Raw genomic sequence first — 21,684 nt, forward strand, 5'->3', positions numbered from 1 at the left:
CTGATGCCCATAGGTGTTTGGACAGAGCTTTCTTAGGACCAGGAACTGAGGACTTCAGGGCAGGGCAGGAGCATCCTCTTATTTCCCATTACCACTGAGAACATCACCTAATGCTTCCCCATCAATCCTGCTTGCCTCACTCAGCCTCCAATACACATGTGCTCTGGCACTCCTAGAGCTTTGGAAAAACTGTTTCCAAGAACAGTGTCAAGTTTAGAAATGGATCAAAAAAATTCAGTTATCACATTTGATTTAAAAACATGATCTGGGTTTTTGGGAAAATGGAGACAGATGAGTGATCCTGAGCATACAGGTGAGTTTTGGTAGTCCTGGGGTGACACACCAGTACATCACATCCTATGCCACCTACTGTTATCACCTGCCTGGACACTCTGGGATAAGACCTGTGAAATAAAGGCCATAAGGAAGCATGAGGTTGTAGGTAGGGCTGCCTTGAGGTAAGTCAGGAGAACCAGACTCCAACTCTGTGACCTAAATGGAAGACTCCACTATGTTCAGTGGACAGCCATCTACACAGCAGTTAAGTAAGAATGGCAGGACAGCCCACACCCAAAGTTGCTCTGGAAATAAGTCTGAGCTACGTAGGCCCCACTCTGGGTAAGTTCATTCTGGAGCATTTACAGGGAAAGACATGTTGGCTTATTTATTACATAAAGAGCATCACTGAAGTGAGGAAGAAAACCAGGTATGTCCTTACCACTCTCGGAGGTATATCGCAGGTCCTGAAGTGCAGCTACAGCTGCTTGTGTCCCCTGAACATCTTCAGCCTCGGTGATGTAGAGATACTGGGTGGAGGGCTCCTCGGGAGTCTCTGTCGCTGGCTAAATAAAAATATCATGTCTCAACATCCTTCCAAGAGACTCACAGCAACCCAAAATTCGAGGAAGCACATTCAGGAGAACAGCACTAACACTTCACTGGCATTGCTCCCCCGAAGAGCCGTCGGCTCCAACAGATGCATCACCCAAAGAGAACACTTTCTCTTGAGGGTCAAGACCTTACACAGACACTCTGGGTGGAAGCTTGTTGTCTCCCATGCTCCTGGTGTGAAGTGAAGAATGTTGTTCACAATGAACACGCTTGAGTATGCACTTCTACAGGCTTCTGTCTCCTCCCACTGCTACCAACACTGTCTTTAATCTGCCCCTTATACTGAGGCCTCCAGAAACGCAGCTAACAGAGGCAAGGAATAGTCATGGAGGAAGGTGGAAAAGGCAGAATGCATTGTTACTTAGCACATGAAGTACAGGCCCTACCATACAGTGAGATCCCACTGAACTTTAGTTACTGACACACATCATATTATACAAAAAATGCAGAAGGGCATATTCTGCAATGTCAGAATTTGTGATGGTACTCCATGTAAGGTGAGGGCCATGAATCTTACCAATAGAAAGGCAGAACTTTGGCCAAAGCATATAGGAGCCAACATTATGCTCTATCAACATCCATGAGTAACTGACAAGATCAGAGTGGCATGTAACTGCCCTTTCATAGTTAACTGGCCAAATTCAGTTTGGTTATACTTGTTTGACATAAAGAAACACCTAACAAATATCAAATGAAGGCAGAAGCTATTAAAAAGATAACTTCTCTTTAGAATAGCATTGAGCAGTAGTGTACTGGTTGGTTATGTGTCAGTTTGACACAAACTATAATCATCAGAGAGAAAGGAACCTCAGTTGAGGAAATGTCTCCATGAGATCCAGCCGTAAGGTATTTTCTGTTAGTGACCAATAGGGGAGGGCCTAGCCCATTGTGGGTGGTGCCACCCCCTGATGGTGGTCCTGCATTCTATAAAAAGTAGGCTAAGCAAGCCACGTGAAGCAAGTCAATAAGCCGCACATCCATAGCTTCTACATCAGCTCCTGATTCCAGGAGTCTTCCCTGTTTGAGTTCCTGTTCTGACTTCCTTCAATAATGAACAGCAATATGGAAGTGTAGGCAGAATAAACCCTTTTCTCTCCAACTTGCTATTTGATCATGGTGTTTTGCTGCAGCAACAGAGACCCTAATTAAGACAAGTAGGTACCAAGAGTGTATGATGTTGCTGTAACAGATCTGACCATGGTTTTGGAAGAACTGTGGAAGAACTTTGAAACTTTAGGCTAGAAGAGCCATTGAGGGTTAAGAATTTAGTGGGATGTTCTGTAGGAGCTTGGAAGATAAAAATGTTGAAAACAGTGCAGAAGATGGAGGCTTGGCTTGTGAAGTTTCAGGAGGAGTATAAAGACTATCAGGGCCACTGGCTATTTCAAGATTCTGTCATTCTGGTTAGCTGAAGCTGAAGAATCAGCTGTGATTAACAAGACACCAGAACTTCTAAAACAAAACTTTGCTTTGCTGAACTACTCAATGTTGGTCGGCTGGAGCTGTGAATTTAGCAGTAATTAAGAAGAAATAAGCATTGCTGAGGTGAAATCTTCTGGAAAATGTTTCCTGAGAGTCAGCACACAGAAGCTGTGCTCCACAGACAACTAAGTACCTTGACCCGGCAACCAAGCTGGGTAGTGCGAGAGTCATCCACATGGTACTGCTTTTGAAGGCATGAGGGGCTGTGGAGAACAGCTGAGGCTTAGAACTGTAAGAGGCCAGGAAGGGCCGCTAGTGAAGGTGCAGCCTCAATAGCAGTTGAAGACCCAGGAATGAAGGAGTGAAAAAGACACTGAGGCTTGGCACAGAAAGACAGCCTATTGAGGCTATCGGTGAAAGTGCAGCCGGAGAGCCAACCGTTTTGGAGATCTCAGTACAATGGGATGGCCACTAAGAAAGCAGCAGCAGTGGAGTGGAGGCACATGGAGCCTAGAAGAGGCTACGGCGTGCGTGTGCTGGCTGCTTGGAATTTGCTTTTGCTTTGATTTGATTGTGACCAAACTGACTTTTCCTTTGGGAAATAATCCCACAGTGGAGACTTTGAATTTTAAAAGACTTTGTATTTTAAAGGAGATTGTCTATTCTAAAGGAACTGAAATTTTAATGTATCCAATTTTGTAAAGACTATAGGACCTTTAGTTATTTATGTTTTTACTGTGGTATCTTGGTGTCATCCCTGGGTTGGTGGTCCTGGGTTCTATAAGAAAGCAGGCTGAGCAAACCAGGAGAAGCAAGCCAGGAAGCAGCTCCCCTCCGTGGTTTCTGTATCAGCTCCTTCTCTAGGTTCCTGCCCAGTTTGAGTTCAGATCCTGACATGCTTTGGTGATGAACAGCAATGTGGACATATAAGCTGAATAAACCTTTCCCTCCCCAGCTTGCTTTTAATCTGTGCCCTTTTGTTACAGCTATAAAACTCTTACTAAGACAGAGTGCACTACCCAACTATAGACCCAAGTGCCTTAGCTTATGAAAGAGCTGCTCTCCTTCTGAGGAACCCAGGTAATCATGACATTCAGTAAGGCCTGTGTTCTCTGCAAGGCACTCTTAGGAGTTAAGTAACAATCTAAATTGCCAGGCTGCCAGTGTGTTATTCTACCGGGGGCCCACCCTGTGTCCAGCTTCCTCTATGTTTAGCTGTCTCACTTCGAGAGGCAGTGCTTTTTTTTTTTTTTTTTTTTTGAGCTGGGAACCGAACCCAGGGCCTTTCGCTTGCTAGGCAAGCGCTCTACCACTGAGCTAACTCCCCAACCCCTGCAAGTGCTTATTTTTGTGAGTACTGTTTTGTGAGGGTCAAAGCCTTACTAATAGTTCGCCTCTGCTGGAGGTACCTGACTTAGTGAGCTTCCCACCATGAACTGGTATTCCAAGTCTGTCTCTTTAACAGACAACACATTCTGTAGCATGAACTTGAGAGTTCTGGAAAATAATCATGGCACCATCTATGGTAATGAGACACTGAGCCTGTCCTCAGCACCTACAACACAAAGGGCTTGTCTGTCACACAGGGACTCCAGCATGTTACAGTATTCGCTCTGTCAGTTTTTCAATCTATCAGCCTACTGCATGGTCGACAACACCAAGGGTAAACTGAGTCAACAACGGCTCAAGTCAAACAGCTTATAGATAACACAGATAAGTCTAAAGCCTGTAATCCCTAACCCTAACCCATTAATCATAATTTATAAAATGCTTCAAATACAAATACAAGTAAAGAGAAAGGAATAATAAAGCTTCACATATGGGTCACTCAATCACCTGATTTAAACAATTATCAACTCACAGTCAGTTGTCTCACCCGTTGCCCCACGTCCTCCATGCCATGCTTTTCGATTTGTGAGGAGTGTCGGTGTGCACGCCACATGCACATTTAGAGGTCAGACAATAACTGTGGAGTTGGTTCTTTAACTCCATTTTACATGGGTTCCGGGGATCAAACTCAGGCTATCAGGCGGGTCCAGGAAATGAATCACACATTGTGCTAATCTTGCTGTGGCTCTACCACTGGTAGCTTTGAAGCAAATCAGAATCATTGTTTCCTCCACAAGTATTTCAAATGAGGTGAGATGGGAATTTTCCACTTGTGGGGGCCACATTGATATCCCAAAGCTTTTGGAGTTTACAGCACTGTGGATTCTGATTATTTTTGTTTATTTTAGCTAGGGATTTTCATCATGTAGATGATGGTAAATAATAATAACAGTAAATTACATGAGTTTCGAGTTCTTTGATTCCAGGTTGGCGCTGAGGCTCCATGTAGCTTAGGCCTATGCTATTGTAACATCTCAAACGATGAAAACACAGTTCCACTTATATACAGAACGTTCTCAAGAGAACACTGCTCAATTATAAAATACACAAGAAATGGTTGCAGAGATTAAGCATAGTACTGTGGCAAGCACTCTGAGCAGGCTGCAGCACTCATCGGCTCTTTGACTTTGGCCCTAGAGTATCCAGCAACACACTGTTTCCATAGTTACTTGCTTCTGACTTTAGTGAAACCCCTCTAGTGTTTCCAAATGAAACAAGATGCTGGCTTATGGCCAACACAAATACTTTTGTCCTCTTTAGGAGCATCCACTACATTCTACTGAACGTGTCTAAAAGGTGAGCGATGCTGTCTGTCAGGCCTTTTGGCATCTGTGAAGATGATCACTCCGTTTCTCCCCTGGTTCATGGTTAGTGATACTAACATATGCTCTTCCATGGGCCAAGCTTTCCTCACACTCCGAAGTAATCTCCACACAGTCATGGCGTTTCATTATTCCTATGTGCTATAAACTGTTTCAAAGACTTTACTCCTGACTGGTTATAACCAGGTACCCTCTAAAGCTACCATCAGCTGGAGGTGTCTGTGATTGCCAGAACGTGATGAATCTTGGCAGTGTCTGGAAACATCTGTAATTGTCTCAATGAGGTGCAGAGAGGCAGGGTGATGCTAGAGGTATCTGGTAGGAAAGGGCTAGAAATGCAGCTAAACTTTCTATAAGGTCAAGAGTAGTCCTCCCACAACAAAAAGTCACGCAGATCAAAACCCCAATAAAACGGAGTCTCAGAAGCCCTGCTGAGAATGACTGCAATCTATCCATTGTAGTAGCATCTGGTACCTGAACACTTGGGTGGCTGCTGATGCTCATAATGGTGACAGATTCAAATTCCTTAGGGAAACAGCTAATGCGAAGGACCTGGAACCAGGGAATAGGGCCCCTTCCAATTCTCTCTGTGAGGACAGCAACAGACCATTTGCCTTCTACTCTGCTGGGTGTTACATCTAAAACAGGGTTTGTGGGCTGGAGAAGCCAAGACAACATTCACAAAAATGTCTAAATTCAACCCAGAATAAATCCACATTGGTGGCTCAGATCTCACTCAGAGGGACCCAGAGCCCTGATCTGAAATGGCTGCCGAGGATTTCCAAGGAACACTTCCGGTGATCCTGAGGGCTGACTGTGCCCAGCACCTGGGCTCACCTGACTTGTCACCTGTGTTTCAACATGTTGAGACCAGACCACACTTAAAGTGTTACCTCCCATTTGGGGTCTCCATCAATCTCCACTACCTTCAAGCCATGCTTGTTCTTCAAGTGTCTGTTGAACTCCCATTTGGTTCCATACACAAAGCTGCAAACAGGACACTTCAGACCACCTGCAAGCACAGACAGGCAAGGAGAAGTGTTTAGAGCACAGAAGCATGCTGTGTGTCTCCTATCCAAATGTGTGGGAATCTATAAATTTAGTACATTATTTTTTTCTCCAGCAGCCACAGCCACTCAAGCTTACCTTAGTATTGGAATACAACAGCAACCACACATCAGCTTTTAGAGTAGAGATTTTAGAACTTCACACACTTTTCTTATTTACTGAATAGGCCTTTGCAGAGAGCCTAATACCTGCTTGATATTTTAAATGCCAGAGAGAAATGAGCAACATAATCCCCTTGACCAACTAGATTGTGGCTAAAATCAATCTTCCACATTGTTATCTGCAAATAACAATTTTTAAGTCACTAAAGAGCAGTGGCTGATTTGTTCATCTCCTTTGCTCCCAAATGCTTAAGATCAGATGCTCAATTATTAAACCCCTTCCAAGAGAAGCTAAGTCACAAGGATAAATTCTCCTGTGACATTCCCAGTAAAGAATAAATTAAAAAGCTGGTCACATCCTGAAGTGTCACTGTTTATTGAACCAATTAAATTTTGCACACGTTCCAGGAAGAGTTTAGATGTTTTAACTGGAAGTAAAACTCAAGGTAAAAATAAAAAGAACACCACTACCAACACAAACCAACCCTAAGGTCACAAAAGAGACTGTCTTTCTAAAACTATATCAGAAGCAGTACTGAACACTAATCTTGTAGCAGGAGATGCAAGCTCTAGCCAGAGAAAGCCAATTGCTTTCAATTGGTCGAGGTGTTAGATGACCAGGTGTTAGCCCTCTAGGCTAGAGTTGGGTCTCCACATGGGACTGGAACCAGACAGTAGATACCCTTACCAATGCCTCCTGCCTGAGTTTTGCAGCCTGCTGCTGACTATTCACTTCCAGCAGCTCATGTCCCAAAGGTGAGATTTCAGGCCTCACCCTCTGTGCCCTGTGTTTCCCCTATGGATAGCCTTTCCTCCCCAATCTCATCCTTGAACTTAATCATGAGAACAATGAAACTTAACCTTAATTTCATAAGGAGGGCTTCTCTTCCCTTCCTCTTTAACCAGCTCTCCCTGTGTTCTGTTAGTCTTGGAAATTCAGTGTTCCTATCTTGCTTGTTCTTTTAATCCTGCCTCCCACCATGGCAAACTTCTCCCGTACCCAGCACATGATCAGATCAGTCAGTAAGCCAATGAACACTGTATGTCACACTCCTATAACAGTAGCAGCAACAGTGTGATGGCTATTTTTGACTGTCAACTTCCGCTATTTCTGGAATGAACTACAATCCAGAAATGAAGGGCACACTTGTGATCCAGATCTTGAAGCTGAAAAACACAGGCTTTTAATCCGGATCTTGGCATGGATAATGCATGCTTTTGACCTGGATCTTGAGGCATAGTTGCCATGAAAAGTTTGGGCCTAGGCAAGATGGTACATGTCTTTAATCCTAAGAGACAGAGGTAAGCAGATCTCTGAGTTCAAGGCCAGCCTAGGACAGAGCAAGTTCCAAATAAAGAAAAGCTTAGGTCCAGGCATGGCGATGCACAACTCTAACTGGGCCATACCTTCTGTTGGAGGATACACAAGGACAGTGGAAAAGGAAAGGTTGGTTCTTCTCTGCCTGCTTGACTTACTTGCCAGTACCTCTGCTGGAACCTACTCCTTCAGGACTCCAGCTTATACAAAGGACCAGCTAAAACACGTCACATTGTGGGACTTAGGAACCACTACCTTCTTGGACTTCCCATTCACAGCTGGTCATTGTTGGGTTAGTTAAACTGCAGGCTGTAAGTCATTCAAATAAACTCCCTTTATATATATATATATTCCCTAAGTTCTGTGACTGTAGCGAACCCTGCCTAATGCAGAAGTAACAGTAAAGCCTCTGTACTTGGTGGATCATAAGCTATGCTGACTTCCAGCAATGATTACCTCATTTTAAACAGAGGTTGGGAGTATGAAGTAGTATTTGCCTTGAAACAAGGCTGTAACCAACAGTATGCAAAGTAAACAACAACTGTACACAATTTCTACCAAATATTTCCTGGACAGTATGACACCTCACTCTCCCCTCAACACATCTCTGGCTTGGACACCTGCACCAGCTCCTTCCCTTTAGTCTCAATTACGAAGCCTCACAAACAATCCTTTCTACATCCTTGACATGCACATCAAGTGATGTCCAAGGTGACCCATTTTTCCAATGTCTCTGAGGTGAGTGAATCACAGAGATGCTTAAATTTAGGCCGCCAAGGGTTGAGCTGATGAGCCTGTCTCAGGCTGTCATATCCATTTATTTATTACTCATTCTGAAGAATTCTGTCTTGATATTGAGTTTGTCTGGATAAATTTATTATGGGCCAGGTAATCTCAGGGGCATGCATCATTCAATTTTATCTTCTTTCACGTGTAGCTACAGTACACTCCGTCTCCTGAACTAACTCCACGTCTGTGGAATCTGTGCAAAACACTGTCTACAATTCGAGTTTCTTGTCTACTGAAGAACTGGAGGCTAACAGCAATTCCCTTCCTACCTGAGCTCATTGCTCTTCGATCTTCTTATCCTTGGCATGTTCAAGCACATGCAGAAAAACAAGATAGAGGAGAGACAAAGCCAGATGACAGTAGTCATCACCAGAATGTCCAGAATGAACATCAGATTCTCCTTACAAAACATTCTACAGAAAAGGCAAATTCTTAAGTGAATGCTTATGCTCAGAATCTCAGAGACATTGCATTGTTCTTATAGATAAGATCGAATGAATTGTTCTTAGCCAGGAGCATAAGTCAACTTCCTTTTAACCTTCCACAGTAGTTTGAGCAGTGACCCCATAGATTTGGGTGTTTGAATACTTTGTTTCCAGTTCCTGGTGTTCTTGGGGAGGCTACAGAACTTTTAGGATATGCAGCCTCTCTGGAGGAAGTATGTCACTTTGCAAATGTGAGCCTCACTCCAGATCCACTTCTGTTTCCTGCCTGTATTTGAAGATGCAATTTCTCAGTTTCCTGCTCCAGTCACCTGATGCTATGCCTCTCCTACCACTCTGGATTCTCCCTCTAAAACATAAGCCAAAATAAACTCTTTCTTCTATAAGTTGCTCTTTGTTGTAGTGTTTTATCACAGCAGCAAGAAGAAAACTTACACATGCTCCCTGTTATCATGTATTAGTCACCTACCCCACTGTCTTTCCCCATGACCATCTCTGAAGAGCATCTTTGAAGACTGGGAGAGACCATAACTCTCCCAGTGAGGTCCTCCACCTCTGCTCATGTTGATGCCAACCCTGCTTTTCCTTGAGTTAAAATAAAACCAACAGCAAACTTCCTGAGGTCAAATGGAGGCTTCACAATGAAACTGGAATACTATTTTAAGGAAACTAATTCAGGGAGAAAAACATTCTCCTATTATGTTTAAATTGAGCTTAATATGATAATGCCCAATATTAATTAAAACTTCAACCTTTGCCATAGTTGATTTTAATTAAAGAACAACAAACAGAAATATGTAATCTTACCTGAATATATAACAATGCTAGCTAATTGACATTAAAGCAGAGAGAAATAATTTCTGCTTCAATTAATTAATTTCTTAGCATGCACAGCAAAGGTCAACAGAAGACTTAGCTACTCACAGCCCTGGCATTAAGTGCTCAGTAAAGGTGCAAATGGCCAAACCACAGTTTTCTCACCTGGGCTGATTAACTCAAAGAAAGCTAGGACATTCAGGTGCAACTTTAAAAGCTCACAGGGCAACCTTCCTCTTTAAAGAGTCTAATCTATTGGATTCCTAGGTATTAAAAGGTTTGTCCTTTATTGTGGTCCCTAATGTTATGGAATATTCCATGTCATGTTCAATAATATCAGTTCAGGAATGACATAGAACATTAGGCAGGCAGGACAGACTTCCTTACACTTCTGAGTTTTCTCTTCTACTAAGGTAAATATATGAATTCTCATATCTTCATGGAAGCTACAGCATGATAGACAGACTAGAGACCCCAAATGTATGGATATACTACTGCTTGGAACATATCAGCATATTACCTTGCATGGGAAAGGTACTTTGCACATGTGACTCAGCTAAGAACTCTAGTGAAGATCATTGTGGATCATGGAGTATATCTAATATAATCAAAAGGATCCTTAAAGGGACAAAGTGAAGAGGGTCATTATTATGAAATATGAGAAAGACTCCACTGACCACTCTTGATTTCAAAAGTGGAAGAAGAGCCCACAAGCCAAGGCATGCAGTAGTATTTAGAAGCTAAACAAAGTCAGAAAACAGACACTGCCCTAGTATCTGTAGACTTGTTAACATCTCTGTTTTGGCTTAGTGATCCTCAGTGTGCATATCTGACCTTTGTAAGATAACAAATCTGTGAAGTCATGTACAATAGCAGCTTTGGGAAACTAAAACAGGCACTCAGAGACCAAAGCAGAAACAGCTTCATTAATGAACTTGGAAAGTAAATAGTTTAAGTTTACAAGGTGAGGAAGTGAAATGTGGTTAGGCCTACTTGCAGACATTCTCATTTCCTGTTGAATGACAGTGTTATCCTTAGTGACTTGAAGTGCTATGAGATCACACCAGGCCACAGAACTCAATGTTATCTAAATCCTGTGTCAAACTCTCGCCTCTCTTCCCACAGGATCCTTGAGAAAAGCAGCATAGAAAAACAAGCAAAATTTATTATTATCTGAGCGAATATCCTGAACTTCAATGAGTCATCCCTGGTAAACAGAGTTCAAGTGAAGTCTTCTCCGCTTCTCTCTAGGATCTGAGACCTTGGGAAGGACTGAGCAAAGGAGATACATAGGTCCCATAGTTAACCTTGGGCCACATTAGTGACTGGCCTTAGGGATAAGGATAAGAGGAAAGAAGGAGCGCCTCATGTGAGAACCTGCAGGCACAACTCAATCACTACCCCAGTGTGGGACCATGCCTTGTCCTCACCCTCATCCCACTCTTCTGCCTCACCACATACTGAAGCAGGAGACAGAACTGGCCTGGTCACTTCCTTACTGCCCTCTCTCAGCTTCTCATTTTAAAACGGCTGAATGAGCACACCAACCTCACAGGACTATTGCTAAGAAAAGTTAACCCAAGCACTAGCAATAATCAGTAAGAGGCATACCATCGCGCCGCTAGAGCACCTAGCAATAACTCACCGAGTCTGGGGTTGAGACATTTTAAACATGTCCAAATACTAAAGTGATCACTGAGTCTGGGGTTGAGACATTTTAAACATGTCCAAATACTAAAGTGATAACGTCTGCACTACTTACAAGTTACAGGATTCTCTGCTATGCTAAGCTATTTCCTGAGATTAGCATGAATAACATGATATGCATTTGCAAACAAGGTTCCCGTGGACACAGATTTACATTCTTCTAATTCAGTAATTCAAAACAACAAAGACTTCAGCAGAAGACAAAACTGAAACCATCCTGACCCCTCTCCTGTCATTACTTCTCTAGTCTTGATTATTTACTGTCACTTCAGTAACTAGGGCTCCAGAGAGAACCCAGCTACTGCAGAACAGCTGATGGCCTCCCAGGATCTTGTTCTCAGGTGGAAGCGATGTATTCTTTAGCAACACCATCACAACATGGGCTGATGAAAGGAACTGCTTAGTCCCACTGCTACTGAACAAAGAGATAAACAGGTCCAATTCAGGTAGTAATACCAATGAGTGCCACCGTAAAATCACCTAGTTTAATATTGAGATTCAGTGGCTGGAAATGGGCTGACCACACTGAATAGGCTCATGAGACATGTGCTTAAGGAAATGCATAGATAACTATAATCTATACATTTCATCAAGCAGTTACTCCATGGTCAGGAAATAGCTAGAAGTGTTAGAGAATAAAATGTAATTTTTGCAGCTACTTGAGGAAGGTGTTGGTCTTCTTTATGATGATTTTGAATGCAAGCTCAAGTACAGGGAACATAAGTACCTAGTCCAAAGGCCACACTGTGCAGAGACCCTGGTCCCAGTCTGTGTTGTTCCTAACCCTCTGTTTATTTTGGAGAATCTAGAGAAACTGCACAAAGTGCTTTGGGGTACTGGAAAACTGACCTTTTCTAAGCCCCATCTTCATGGTATGGCATAGCACTCAGAAGGGAGCTATGACTTCATGAAGCTTGGCATCCAAAGCACCTTACACACCTCAGTGGCTCTGATAGCTAACCTACCCCTTGAACGGATTTTAATCAGGCATGGGTGAAAGGGCAGGAGTGGAAGGCCTGCTGAAGCAATCCAAGTACACCATCCTCAAATAGCACAACACAAAGGCTTTTACAGGAGAATATTTCAAATCTATATTGATGATAAAGTGAGTGCTAAGAGCAATCTGCTTTCAAAATATGAGATGTATACAAGCCAGGAATAAACTACTTCATGTATAGGACTTAGAAGTCTAATGTACAAATAGTACCAGAGTAGTGAAGACACATTTAGATGTCTGCTTCTTCAACAAGTACCTGGAATGATACAGGGAGGGGTGGGCGGGAGGGGCAGGTACCTGAAAGAAAACGAGAAAGCACTCATCTTCAATGCTTAAATATGAAACCCACATCCTATCAGGAAATGTGAGTTGATTGGAGAGATACCAATTGATTAGAGAACCTTAGAAAGCTAACAGAAAAATTGGGGCAGAAAATAGCACAAGTTCAACATGTTTTTTGCAAGGCAGTGTTGAAGATCTAAAAGCAGTGATAGCCTCATCAATCAGATCCAGGGGCCTGTCCCACCAGCCACACTGAATGGTTGTTTGCTGCCAATCAAACCCAAGAGTGTGAAGAATGTGAAAACCAAGCCCCAGCCTCCTGCTCATCATTTATGGTGACTCTAAGTCAATCTATTCTCCCTGGTGATTGCTGGCCACAACTGTCATTAAAAAGTGATGTAATGGGAGCTAGTGGTGCGGCTCATGGTAAGACAACTGCCTAGCATGTTCAAGTCCTTGAGTTCCATCCCTGGCACACAAGAGGAAGACCCCAGCAATGGTTCTATAAGTGTTAGATACTTCCAGAAAAAAATCTAGGAATGAATCAGTCTTGCATGCCAGATGCCCCTGCACTGCATTCTCTTTACCCTCATGGCTGATTCTGCTCTGCAGTCAAGGGACCTAGCAAGGCTAAGAGACCTGCCTAAGCCAGCACAGTTTAAGAAGACAAAACACAGATTTGAGGCAAGATCCTTCCTCTTTACTGTACCATCCTGCTCCTAGCCCCATAAAACTCTTGCTGAAGAAAACGAAAGGCCCACAGTACCTTTCTGATGGAAGGCTCTGAAATGCTCCTGAGAGTGAGCTGCTCATCTATTCCTGTTCTGCTCTGTCACTGGATGCTCCAGATACAGACAATCCATTTGTGTTACATGGAGATGAATCTCTAGGCAGCTCAGCAAGGGATGCTTTGTACCGAATCAGAAAAATAAGCATCCCTGGCTCTAACACAGCTCACAATCCTCCAACTGGTAAGGTTTCTAAAACCTCTCTCAGTTCCACACAGTAGCAGCCATCAAGGAGTAATGACTAAAGCTACACGCTGTAGTCAATCTTAGCTGAATTACTGGAATGGAGACATAAACATGGCTATACTTCCTTATGTGGTAAGAGAATGTGTTATGCCCTCTTCAGTAGTAATATGTGGTTATTTACTTTCAATAAAACCCATAAAGAGAAGCCAGACAGTGGTGGCATCCTCTTAATCCTAGCACTCAGGAGGCAGAGACAGGTGGATCTCTGTGATTTTGAGGTCAGCCTGGTCTACAGAGTGATTTTTAATTACAGTATAATCATTACCTCTCTTTTTGCCTCCTCATTACTGGCCCATATCTAGACTCCCATCTGGAGTTCATGGGGGTGCTCTTTTTTAATATCAAGGAAGAGGGGGCAGAAAAACTGCAAGAGCCAAAGGACCATGACATGTTTTGTAAGATCACAGCTCTAGCTATGACAGAGACCCTACACTCATGAATACTCAACAACGAGGCTGCCTACACAAGACCTGAACAAGTCCAACACCAGCTGACAGCCCAAGAGAGAGGGGAGAAAATTTACAGGGCACCACCCAAGTGTGAGGAGCTAAAAACAACCAGCACTGGGAAAGGGAGAATTAGTTCTCGGTGACAATGAGACCCCCGATTGGTTATCTAATACCATGTGGTCAGCCCTAGAAATGTATAAATACACACGCTTGCACGACACAGAATGACTCTGCAGGTTGTACTTATGCTTATTCTTTTATATGTGTTTGTAATAATAAGAGTTAAAAACAGAAAAAAAGACTCAGAAACTCCATACTTTTCAACAATAGAACTTTTAAAGCCTGCACCAAAGGACAACAAAATGTTCTTGTTAATGACACTGAGTGAAGAAAAAAGCCTAAAATTTCCAGAAGTCTGCAAACATGAGCAGATAACGAGTAGATGAGAGTGTTGACAATTGTATCAGAGACTGTAGGTAACCACCATCCTTTTAGTTCACCATATGACAGCTGCAATATCGCCTCATGCTTTCTGGTGACTGATGGGGTGGGGATGGCATGGCCAACAAAGAGGATGGACTAATGCCATGCCAAGTCCACAGGTTAGATCTGAGCTTTTAGAGGCTAGCAGACATTGGTGCTTCTTAGAAGGCCCGAGCTCCTCACTCACCTTGTTGGATGAGGGCTTCAGCTGCAAGCTCCCCGCTGCCCACGTTGGCATACTCCTCGTTGGGGTGCTTCCTGTTGTAGTGCCGTTTCAGAGATCCAGAGATGTTACATGAATAATGACAGTGAGCGCAGCGGAAAGGCTGGAGGAGGACAAGGAACAGCAAAGGTGAGCCTCTGCAAACAAGCATGTCACTTCCCCAGTGTGCCTCCTAGTGAAGATCTGCCACCAGAATGCTTTCAATTAGCAGACCCAGTAGACCCTGCCACTGAGGAATTGCTTGTCCTAGTTAAAGTTCCTATTGTGATAAAAGACCTTGACCAAAAGCAACTCAAGGAGAAAAGAACTTATGGCTTGCTCAGCCTGCTTTTTAAAAACAATTCAGGATCACCTACTCAGGGGTGACACTGCCCTCTGTGAGATGAGTTCACCCATATTGGTTATGAGTCAATAACATGCTCAACAGGCTTGTCCACAGGCCAGATCTGGTGGGGACATTTTCTCAGTTGAGATTCCCTCTTCCCAAATGACTCTAGTTTGTGTCAAGTTGACATAAAAACTAACCAACATATCCTGCCTCTGTGCTACACCAAGTGGCCAGGGCAAGGACTCAGGGTGTCAGCTAAACAAGTTTGTTGTCCTTACTTCATGATCCCTCTTTTTCTCCTCCACTGTCACTGAAGATGTTAAACAAAAACCAGTCCATGAATCAATCACTATTCTAAGCTGGTGTCATTAAAAGTGGTTCCTGTTACAGCCGAGTCCTTTGTACTCTTGTTTCTTCATCTAAACAACTTCCTTGGTGACATTTCCCTATCATCATCCACATGCAGTACTAGGATGTGGGGACCTATATTTGGCAAAAGCCACTTGTAGCCTGACCTGGGCTGGAGGTGGCACTGACAGAATGGGTTACAAATGGGTCCACAGCCTTGTCTGGCCTCCTGCACATCACATCTGAGGACTCAATGAGAAGTAGGGAAGGGGTGCCCACAGGTCCCTTAGAAAAACACCAGCAGCAGCCTTGGAATAGCTATGTACCTGGATCTATGTACCTAGCCACATGCCAGGCTCTTTCTCATACCAAAGTGCCCTTCTGTGTCATGGTGCTATGTAGCTCAGACAGTGACAGGAATCCCTGTTTGGCATTTGGGCCCATCTAGCAGCACCAGATTTCTGGTGCAGCAGTAACAGAAGCAGCACATGGGTCAGTAAGATGGCCTCAGTGGTACTCTGAATGGTGCAGGGAGGTGCTCAGAGGAAGCATGCTTAACCTCACAGCTGGAACTCATCTTCAGTGGAACCTCAGACAAGGAACAAAACATCTTGGAGCCATTTCCTCATCAGGAAACCTGAGGATAATAACTACATTCTTGGTCTATGCTCTGGATGAAAGGGTAGAAGGCACACCAGCAGCTAAGATGCTCCCTATGGTTTCCGTTAGCAAGTTTCCAACTCTCTTGCACACACAGAAGCTGACACATCACTGTGTCTAGTAAGACAACCTTGACTCTGTGACTGACAAACTCATCCTTTCACCATAATTATGCAGAGGCACACTAACTGAATGTGGGGAGCACCAACCAGGGGGCTTAGGCTGACCTGAAGCTTCCACAACCTCTAACAATGGCTTCTTCCTCTCAGGCAAATGAAGGCAGAGAAGAAGGATGGATGGGTAAACACAAAGGAGGCTCTTTGCCTAAGTCTTCTTTCTCCATACTGCATACCTGACCATTCCTTCAAAACCGTTCCTGTCCATGCTTTCTACTCCTCTCCTTCCTACTTAGGGCTCTACAGTCTCCTGGGAGAAGAGTTCCAAGTGGTTTGGCCAGCACTGGCTTGTCAGATCCTATGTCCCACAGCCGTCAGTTAGTGTCACTCCCAGGACAAGAGGACACAGCAGCACTGCTATTGCCAGCTTCTGCTGATGGCCTCTGAATTACCTGACAGGATCAGCATTTCAGTCCTGATATTTAGGGCTGACTCTCTCTAAGGCACTGCCTTGGGGCCTGTTCTGTCTTTCTGCTCTGGTTTCCATGATCATTTTTACACCGTTGATGGCTGGCTGTAAATGTTCAGTGTGATCCTTCCTCTCTCTTTCCCCAGGTAGGAATATCTAACTTCCTTCAAGTTTTCACCACAGGGACATGCTACAGGCATAACTCAAAGCAATTTCACATTCATATCTTCCTACATAATCTGCTGACCATTCAGACACAAAAAGCTGACACTCACCACAGTCACCACTTTTACAGCTTAACCACTTCTGTTACCTGGCCCCTAGAATCTGTCCCTGCCCCTCTCTGCCTGCCACTGCAGTCCAGAGACAGAGGCTATTCCAACTGTATTGGTTTGGGTACCAGAGCCTGCAACCTTGGGCCTCTCACTGTGAGGCGAGCACCCTGCTACTGAACAAACGTCTCAAGCCCAAATCCTCCTACAAGAAAGCTGTCACACCCCAGGAAGGCCATTCTCAAATGAGAGACAAACAGGAGCTTCAAAACTTCCCAGAGAATACCCTACATCAGGACCACAAGGACCCGAAACAAAGGCAACACTTGTAGGGGCTTCTCATCTATCAACTGCATAGGGAGCAAACGGTTCAAGAACAGACTATTACAAAGTTAAAAAAAAAAAAGCCACCCTATGTTCTAGTGCTTTCCTTTCTAAATAAACAAGCATTATGAGTTTATTATTTTTGGAATGCTAACACTTACACAGACATCAAGAAAAGAAACTGAGAATGCTATCCTGCCTACATTGGGAGGGCGGGGCAGTAAGTGGGCAACAGGTGCAAAAGAGAGAGGCCAATCAAAGTAGGAAATGGTCCTACAAGCCAAATCCAGATCGAGGAGCCAAGTCTATCCTTCATGTGGCAAAGCAGATAAATTGCCACAGTAGAACTTCAATGCCTTTTAGTTTCCATGCAGAGTCCTTGGAAGAATTTCTAATAAGAAAAAATTGCAAGCAGGTATTGGTGGGGGCTGGGGGTGGAGGGGTGTCTGCACATGGAAGGCCAAATGACAGAGCAATTCCGAAGCTACAGAGTTTTATCAAAACCCCAATTGTTGACATTGGAAGGCTTGTGGGAGGGCTCTGCCACACCATCGCAGACAGACTAGGGCATCAGGTTGCTGTGATACAGTGAGCTCAGCACTAAGCTGAGCAGAAGGCTCCCAGGTGAGCAGTTCTGGGGCTAGAAAGATAACAATTGCCTTCCCTGGGCTTGATTCTGCTCCTTAACCCTTTCTATCATTTCATGAAATCCCTTGCTAGGGTATTCTGTTCTAAACTACATTCACTGAACTACATTTGGACCTTTCTACAAATCCAAATCTAGGTTGAGAAGGCACGGTACTGCCAATCTGGCAACTCTCCAGGAGTTGTGGTACCAAGAAGGGACACAAACCACTGCTAAGGCCCTGCTTTGCAAGAGGTCTGGCTTCAACCCCAGTGCTTCAGGGCTTAAGATTTCATATCTGAAGCATCTATTTATTGACTTCCTACTGTGAGTTAGACACTCTTCCCTGACCTGGGGAGTCTATGATAAATGAGGCAGGCTTGTGATTCTCTGAATGCATATGAGCTTCCAAAGATTAAATGCTACATAGGCAAACTAAATCATAAAACTTGGTTCCTAAGCCAGATACTCGCAAATAGCAAATGACACTGGACCGCCAAAGAGATGTTATTTATTCTGAGCTTCAGACCAGAATCTAGCCAAGAGTTAGGGAGAAACATAAACTTGAGGCATCCACATAGTTCACTTGGAACAAGGTCTAAAGTTCTCACTGTGGTTCAAAAGAAAAGAAATCCCACAAAAGACAGGAACCCACCAGTCATAGCTTCTGTTCAGCACACTGAAGTTGTTTAATCAGCTTTCTGAGATCTACCATCACAATTAAGCTGTTTCACCCAACAGTTTGAGCTACCATATGCCAGCCAGGTAGCTGTGCTTTTCATGGATTCATTTCTCTATGTCTCACGATTTGATATGGATGCAATTAGAGGTCCCATATTACTAATAAGGCAACTGGGGCACAAAGTAATGAAAGGAGTTGCACAAAGCCTCATGGTCTCTTAGTCTTCGCTGCTTCAGACCCAGGAAGAGTTCATCACTCAGAAATGGTTTTGTTTTTCAGTAGTCACAATTTTGAGAGCATTGGTCTTCCTCACAGCTCTTCTGGGAGGGATTCAGTCTGGTATTCTTATATAAACCAGATATGAGTCAGCCCAGAGCCAGAGTTAAGCATCAACTAATAGCCATGGTGGACTGGGAAAGACTAAGGATACTGCTGGTCTACTATGGTACATGCATATATGCGTGCGCGTGCACACACACACACACACACACACACACATACACCACACACACACCACACACACACACACCAACTATTAATGAATGATCTCTGGGAATAATAACATTAGGCTCTAGGTATCAGGCAGGAGAATGAGCCCATGTAAACAGTAAACAAGCTCAGTGTCTTTTCTTGATGTCTGTGTAAATACTAGCATGCCAAACATAATAACTTCAGAAAATTTGCTTATTTAGAGAAGAAAGTACTAGTACATGATGTGGCTTTTAACTATTGGAATTGTTAGAGTTTTTGCTCAAATTTCAAATTATTGCTCTGGAGACTAAATAAAGGATGGACTAGAAGAAACTAGAGTGAAGGGGCTGGAGAGATGGCTCAGTGGCTAAGAGCCCTGACTGCTCTTCCAGGGGTCCTGAGTTCAATTCCCAGCAACCACACGATGGCTCACAACCATCTGTAATGGGATTCAATGCCTCTTCTGGTGTGTCTGAAGAGAGCGATGGTGTACTCACATAAAAATAAACAAATAAATCTTTAGAGAGAAGGGGGAGAGAGAGGGGAAGGGGGAACTAGAGTGAAGCAGGAACCAATCTTCCTTTGCTGCAGTGCTGTAGGCCAGAGGCACTGAGGGCCAGCCTAGAGTGGGGAACAAATACCCTGCACAGAAGCCACTGGTCAGAGAGAAGGAGACAGGAATTCAGACGACCCAATGGCTGAGATGATGTTCAGGAAGACAGAGATTAGAGGCGTGAGTAAAGGGGTCATCAGTGTGTCTAGTTCAGATAACAGAAAAGATGATACTAGTCTTACAGGAGTAAAACCAGGAAGTCTAGATCCCTGGTCCAGAGAAGAGGCAGAGCCATAAATATAAAACATGCCAAAAACTGTGGTATAGACACATATCTGGACATAGAGCCCCACAGATGCTCTATGATTAAATGTGCCTGTGGCAAGAGAACTGGCAGCTATGCATTACAGAAGTGGCCCAGAATAATGAACAGGAAAAGGGGCAGCAGAAAGGGAGCTCAGTCAGTAGAATTAGAAGCTTCTGGAGTTGTGGAGTCCAAGGCTGTTGTCCTTAGGGTGGGAGAGATAGTAGAGTCAAGTAGATTGAGAAGCCCAATCAGAAAAGGCCTTAGCACTGTTCACAGTCCTGACAAGGAAAGTTCACCTGTGGTGAGCTCACTGAGGAAATTCACTAATAAGGTAAAAACAAAGATGGAATTCAGCAAGTTGCTAAGGGGACAGGGGTCAGGAATGAGTTCTGGGTCATGGGCCGATGCTCAGAAGATATCATCTATTCATGATCTATAATGTAATTGAAAAAATGTAAAATTTGGAAGGCATGATTCTCTAAGTTCACGGATTCATATCAGGAAGAGCTTAATCCAAGCAAACAAGTGCTGCCTTCCTTTTGTGGGTGTGTCCAAAAGGCTCAGAGACCAAGAGCTGAACCTGCACCTTTGAGAAGGACCTCCCTATGCAGAGGGTGACAGTAGCAGATGACTCTAGTGCCTGAAACCTATGGCCTAAGTCTGACACCTTGAAAGAGACAGGCCTAAGAAATTAACACAGAAAATTAAGCACTCCTTGGATTTGCATCCTAGTAAATGTGGGAAAAGACAAGGTAATACTAGCCTGTACCAAGCAGACTAGTTGGTGCAAGATATGTTATTAGAAGCAGCATTATTAAACCACAAACACCTCCACACTTTAGTAGGCCCTGAATAGTGACATTATTATTGTTACATCAAGCAAAAAAGGGTGGACAGATAGATGGAGTAAACCCATAAGTGAACTAGAGACGAGAGATGAGCTCAGATATCAGATCCATCACTAGTTAGCCATAACAAGTCCAGTTGCTTTGGGAGATGGAGTGAGTGCTCTTTCTCGGTTGTGTGCATATTAATTTGATGTGGGTTCATTTGGTATACGGGTGGAGGTCAGAAGCCAACTTCACCTGTTGTCGTCAGGGGCAACCATCTTGTTTTGGCTCTTACTACCTAGGATGTCGCCGAATTTGCTGGCTGGAGAGGAAGGATACACACATCTCCACCTCCTCAATTCTGGGCTTACAAACCTACACTTCCACATCCTGTCTGGCTTTTCCCTCCTCCCTATCATTTCTGCTCCCCTATTAATGCAAGAGTAAGCCCTGCTCACCTACCAAGGCTCTAAAGAGATCACAAAAACAAAATGGGATTATAATTTCAGAAGTACAAAATGCAACAGGCCTTGTGACATTTGTCGTTAATCAGATGTGTAATACTGTCAGTCCTTTATATCTATAAATTCCATTTCTATGGATTCAACCAAGGAACCAAAGTTTGTTTTGTAAAATCTTCTATTATGGGCAGGTCTCTATAACAACTGTTTAAACTATAACATATTGCTTTACATATGGCAATTTACTGTGGAGACCAAGTATTTGTGATGTACCTAGGTCACATGCGTATCCTGAGCATCTTATGAAAAGGACTTGAGCACAGCAGATGCTGGTGTCTGTGAGGATTGTGAAGGCAAGCTCCTCAGAGGCAGACGGTGAACTTTGCCTACATTTGCTAACTTTAACTCTCCACGAAGAGAACATTCCTTTCCTTTTCACCCCAGAGAAGGCCTCCTCTTCCTATAGCTGTCCATTCTGAGAGACGCCTGCCTGCAGCCTGAGGC

General features: G+C 43.7%; 1 protein-coding gene across 10 annotated transcripts in view; it reads right to left on the reverse strand.

Annotated features, from left to right (window-relative positions):
• Zfat (zinc finger and AT hook domain containing) overlaps positions 1-21,684 on the reverse strand; it is a 174,861-nt gene that overhangs the window by 19,329 nt on the left and 133,848 nt on the right. For 6 of the 10 annotated variants that reach the window (XR_015624236.1, NM_001134957.2, NM_001414958.1 and 3 more), the window contains 3 exon segments: positions 14,699-14,837; positions 5,951-6,036; positions 719-842 (listed from right to left, as the gene is read on the reverse strand). Coding sequence is in view for 9 of the 10 variants with exons in the window: in NM_001134957.2 (NP_001128429.1) it covers positions 719-842; positions 5,951-6,036; positions 14,699-14,837 (349 nt within the window). In the remaining variant the exon portion in view is untranslated. 10 annotated transcript variants of the gene reach the window in all.

This window comes from Rattus norvegicus, chromosome 7 (assembly GCF_021556685.1).
Source record: "Rattus norvegicus strain SHRSP/BbbUtx chromosome 7, alternate assembly SHRSP_T2T, whole genome shotgun sequence".
Taxonomy (NCBI): domain Eukaryota; kingdom Metazoa; phylum Chordata; class Mammalia; order Rodentia; family Muridae; genus Rattus; species Rattus norvegicus.